Raw genomic sequence first — 5,392 nt, forward strand, 5'->3', positions numbered from 1 at the left:
AGACTTTTAATCTTAAAACTTTGTTACAAACATGGTTTGGCAAGATTCAAGGACACTTCCTGAAACTTTTCAGTTTGCTTTTTGAAACTGCTTTCTAGGTCGTTGATAATTACATGTATCGGCAACACAAGAAAACATGATAAGCTTCTCATCACGTGAGTTACATTCCTACGATACTGATGTTATGTAATGAATTGACCTGTTTATGTAAGTATATATAAGATGAAAAACTTTAAACTCCATTCTTACTTAAAATTCGTGAGGAAAATTACACTGACCAAAGAGGTATTCTCTTTTGTACATGTATATGTTTATTCTATTCTTTGTTTTATATTAAAAATTAAGATATATACTAAATCCACGCAAGCGCGGGGAATTTAATTTTTACCACTGGTGACGGAACAATCAAAAAATATACTTGATAGTTTTTACTGATGGGTTAGTTACAGTCTTATAGCAAGAAGAAATAGTTTGTTCAAAATCCCACAGTTACTGTAGATGCAGAAGTAGATATAATTATGTCATTCCCGCCAACCCATCCTCTTTTTTTGACATTTTCTCTATAAATGTTAACAACTACATTTTTGATACCTATTGTATATAATATTGTACTTCGACACCGTTTCCACATTTCTTTTAAGGATAAAAGAAGCGAAAATGCACGTTTTACTGATAAATTTATTAGCATGTTTCTTTTAATTTTGCTTTCTAAGCTTTATTTATAATAAGCCTAATATTAAATACAAACGGTAAATACAGTATTCAGGGGGAAATACTGAAATGTATTAATTAAAGCACAAATTTTAAAAGCTTTAAAAAAAGTATGAATGCACTACTTTTACTTCATAAATTAGAACAACACCATATTAAATAATTCTCAGCAAGTTTATAACTGATACCGTTGCTACGATGCCCTCAGTAACAATATGCATATTTAACTGATAAATTTCATAGCACACCACCTACTACTGGTCTTTAGATACATAAATATGTTAACAGCTTATAGTGTTATCAATTGCTATTACATTATTGACATGGTCATTCACTTCAAATATTTTTTATTTATTCATGTAGCATGATTAATTGCCTTGTTTTTCTATAAATATAGGGAGTCAGACGTTCTAGAAATTTCCTTCAAAACCAAGATCAAGAACTGGCAAAAACGATTTGCACATTTTTTTTTTATCAGTCATCACGACTTATTTCTTCTGTATTACTTAAATCAAGTTGTAATGAATGATTTATGAATGACGATTTATCGGATAATTAAACGATTGCTTATTGTGATTTTCATTAAAATTGCAAGTAACCAGGACCCACCGTAACCACCACCACACTTTCTGTTTTGCTATTTCATAGCTGTTTATCGAAAACGAAAGTAAAGTTTTAATTAAATATACGATTGTAACTATTTGAGTGAAATCTAAATGTAGTTTACGGACCTTATATTATATCTAGTGTAATATCAGAGGAGCAGGTATGAACTCTGATTCTACAGTGGTTATAATTGATAAAGAGACGTTCATAGCGGAGGCCCATAGATAACTCTAAGACGAACGATTCTATGAGAAACTGGACTCTGATTCTACTAAAAAGTTTACCTCTATCACCAAAGCTCTTGACGAAATGTTGGAAAATGTCGAGATTTGTATCACTCAACCCTATTGACGATAGTCCAGGTCGCCCTATAGTTAGCAGAATTGGAAACCCAACGGAGAAAATTTCTGAATACATTGGTTTACATCTCGGTCTACAAGTATAGAATTTGCCATCCCTTATGAAGGACAATACGTACTATGTTAAAGGATATTGTAGTAAATTTGAAAAAAAAAGTTTTTAAAATTCACCCCCTGATGCTACAATAACCAGACTGGACAACCCATTACCTAACGGGGACTTTTAAAACTTGTTCTGAAAGATGTCTTCTCTGTCAGCACAGTTCAATTCTGACAAAGACATCTTCAACAGTTCCGTTACAGGCCTCAGCTACATAGTACTAGTAAGGAATTTGTACTGTCAAACAGACAATATTGCATATATTTAATCAACTGTAAGGTTTGTTCCAAACAGCATGTTGCGGAAACGGAAGATCTCCTCAGGTGAATCAATAATCGCCTTTCGACCATTAAGACGAAAAAACTCAATGAACCAGTTGGGGAATATTTCAAAGTTTATGGGGGTCCTTCGGATGAGACCTTAAAAACCGAGGTCCCGTGTCACGGCAGGCGTTGGCACGATAAAGATCCCTCACTGCTCAATGGCCGTAAGTGCCGAGTAAAGGTCAAAATTTGAAGCCCTTCACCGGTATATGGTTACGTCTCTATATGAGTGAAAAAATCTTGAATGGGACGTAAAACAATATACAATCAATCAATCAATCAATCAAAGTTTAAGGTCTCAAATGGGAGGACATGAGAGTAGTGGCATTGAACATAATCAAAAATGTACCAATGCTCAGAAAAAAAAAGCAGAGAAAAATTCTGGATGTACATAATAAAGTCATTCCGCACTAAAGGTAAAAAATAACAAAATGAATAACTTCACCAGGATGATCTTGAACAAGGCCATATTGTTTGATAATACCTAGCAAATCTATTCTGTTCATGTAGCTTTTAATAACCAATTAATTCAAATCATTATTTTCATAACACCATTTCTGATTATCTCCTTTTTACTGCTACATGTATCACTATCTTTTTGTTACATGTATCACTATCTTTTTTAACACTGCTTCTTATGAATACTATATTCAAAAATATTTTGAAAATAATTAATCAAAATTTAATTCTGTTATACACGCACAATTTCCTTTATTACTGTGTTATTTGTTTCATAGACACAAAACAATTTTATAATTTTGAGAACTTCCAATTCTAATTTATTTTTATATGCCAATTTCAAATCAATATTAAGAACTGGTTTGATGTGAATAATGATCAATTCACAAATTGGCCTGACGTTGTAAAATTAAGTTATGGTTATTAGTTTCACGATCATAATCATTTTTTATTCATTGACCTTATGCATTGGCATTTATTAATCTATTTAGAACATAATGCAAAATTATCAAAGAATAGAAGAGCTTTGACCAATGCATAAAATTATTATGAACAGGAAATGCAATAGAAGAGATCGCCATCGATTACAGTCACATTACCACTGTCCATCCTTTGCACATTTCTCTTTTACATAAAAATAAAGATGGTGCAAAAAAGGAAAACTGGATTTCACGAACAGGATACTGAATGTTCATTAAGCATAATAAATTGTAAAATTGTCATAAGATAAAGATGCATGATTTTGAACTGACTGTTTTTGCTCTGGTCAGAATAAATTATGACCATGGCATGACTTCTCCTTGATCTAATGAATCAACTAAAAGTTTTAATTGTGTTTTAAGATATTGGGTAAATTAAAACTATTTTTTTAATGATTCTATCTTATATTCGGTTAATATAACGGATTTTTATAACATATTTCGAACGAGAAAGTCAAGTTATGAGTGTAAGGAACCTATCTTTTTAAGAATGGTTGTGTACAAAAAAATTGAAAATTGTTAAACACATGCATTTTGAAAACTGATCGATGTGAATGAGTGAAATCACTGTTATTTCTCACTTTCCCACAGATCAACGTGAAAGATCAAAATGGCCTGTGGAGGCAATTCCAAGTTCTTCATAGTTGGTAACGTATTCCTTCTTCTGGTCCCTATATTGGATTTAATAGGTGTGGCTACACCATTTTGGATCTATGGTGAGAAGAGTGGACAGAAAATCTCTTTAGGTCTGTGGACAGTTTGTGTTTCTGAAAATATATCAGGCAGCGAAGTTTCCGGATGCGTTGAATATAAGGATATTCTAGGTACGAATAAAAAAAACCTGGTTGATATAAAGCCAATTCTTAATATAATTTAGTTTAAGATCAATAATCATAAGCGTGCAATTAAGCAAAGAATTAAACAATGTAAGAAGAAAATAAGCTTAGGTGCGTTTTAAAGGTAAATTTTATCAATGTATGCGCTTTAAAACAATAAAACTCAAATTCTTAAATTTGATAAAAGATTTTATCATTTAAAAATTTCTTTGCTTTAGATTGTATCAAAGTAGTTCGAGGATTTGGACTGCTTGGGATTATCATTTCAGCCATTGCTTTTATTTTTGCCCTCCTCAAAATTTGTTTCAAGGACAGTCTCTTCGTATTGATCATTGCTATCATCTTGTCTTTTATATCTGGTATGTATATTTGTCAGTTAAGGCAGACAACTAAACTCCTTGAATTATACTGTAGATCTTCAGACCCAAAATAAAGTTTCATTTGAAAAGATGTTGCTGTTAGTAATAAATATTGCAATCTTTAAATTAAACAAGCTACACTGACTCTATTGCAGATCATTTATGAATTAAGGGGTGCCAATTTTTTGTAAAGGTCAACATGAAAAGCTACTTAATAATTTAAACTTTATTTTTGATTGTATTACTGAAATATTTGCATTCAATTTTGTTAGTAGAATAATTTTCAGTCTGGGAACTTTTTTAAAGATATGTGATATAAAACTTTATATAAAATTTTATTGCAGCTGTGTGCACCGTTGTGTCTATAGCAGTTTTTGCAGAAAACTACGATGACTTGCTAAAGGACAGCAGCTTTGTCCACTTCAGCTTTTCATTTGCTTTATGTGCAGTTTCCATCGTTCTCTCGGCTATTGCTGGGATTTGTATGATCATTGAAATAGCAAAGAGGTCTTCGTACACAACCATCGATGGACGCTAAGAAATTGTTGTTCATTCAAGTCTTCCATAGTCGAAATAATCTTTGAAGCTTTCTTTTTAGGGGGGTGTCAAAAATATCACGTGGTCGTTGAATAGAATTATGTACGTACATATATAGAACAGATATAATAGAAATTTAGGTATCTGTTTAATGAAAAGAATCAAGTATCAGGAGTGAATATATATTTCTTAACCTTTATCTAGAGGAAAGATTTCTAGAAAATTCCAAAACACATCCTTAACCTTTTCATAAGCATCAGAATCTAAAAGCGACTCATAATACATGTGTAATGTAAAATAATGTAACAAAATAAAAATGCGAATAATCCAACTTGAAATTATGATTTAACGTTAAACTCCAAAGCTACGTTGGAACTTAAACACAGTAGCTTTTGTCTATGTATAAAAAAGGATGTATTAGGAATTTTAAAAGAATAGAACTATAATAAGACAGAACAATTTCGCAGAAAAAGTAGGATTATATATATATATATATATATATATATATATATATATATATATATATATATATATATATATATATATATATATATATATATATATATATATATATATATGATTAAATTTAAAATAGCTTGTCTTGTTTTTAAGTGTCTTAATGA

General features: G+C 30.9%; 1 protein-coding gene across 1 annotated transcript; it reads left to right on the top strand.

Annotated features, from left to right (window-relative positions):
- The first annotated feature begins 3,647 nt into the window (after positions 1-3,647).
- LOC133182028 (uncharacterized) lies at positions 3,648-4,774 on the top strand. Its single transcript, XM_061316735.1, has 3 exons — positions 3,648-3,861; positions 4,092-4,232; positions 4,577-4,774. Exons 1-3 carry the CDS (start codon positions 3,648-3,650, stop codon positions 4,768-4,770), a joined length of 549 nt encoding a protein of 182 aa, XP_061172719.1. The 3' UTR covers positions 4,771-4,774.
- The last annotated feature ends 618 nt before the right edge of the window (positions 4,775-5,392 follow it).

The sequence above is a fragment of the Saccostrea echinata genome, unplaced genomic scaffold (assembly GCF_033153115.1).
Source record: "Saccostrea echinata isolate AGI-Se365-2 ecotype Australia unplaced genomic scaffold, CSIRO_AGI_Sech_v1 ptg000001l, whole genome shotgun sequence".
NCBI lineage: Eukaryota > Metazoa > Mollusca > Bivalvia > Ostreida > Ostreidae > Saccostrea > Saccostrea echinata.

Bases quoted from the DNA above. Each gene is read 5' to 3' on its own strand.
- LOC133182028 (XM_061316735.1), top strand. From the start codon at position 3,648: ATGGCCTGTGGAGGCAATTCCAAGTTCTTCATAGTTGGTAACGTATTC. The intron at 3,862-4,091 runs GTACGAATAAAA...TCTTTGCTTTAG, and splicing joins TGAATATAAGGATATTCTAG to ATTGTATCAAAGTAGTTCGA. The intron at 4,233-4,576 runs GTATGTATATTT...ATTTTATTGCAG, and splicing joins CATCTTGTCTTTTATATCTG to CTGTGTGCACCGTTGTGTCT.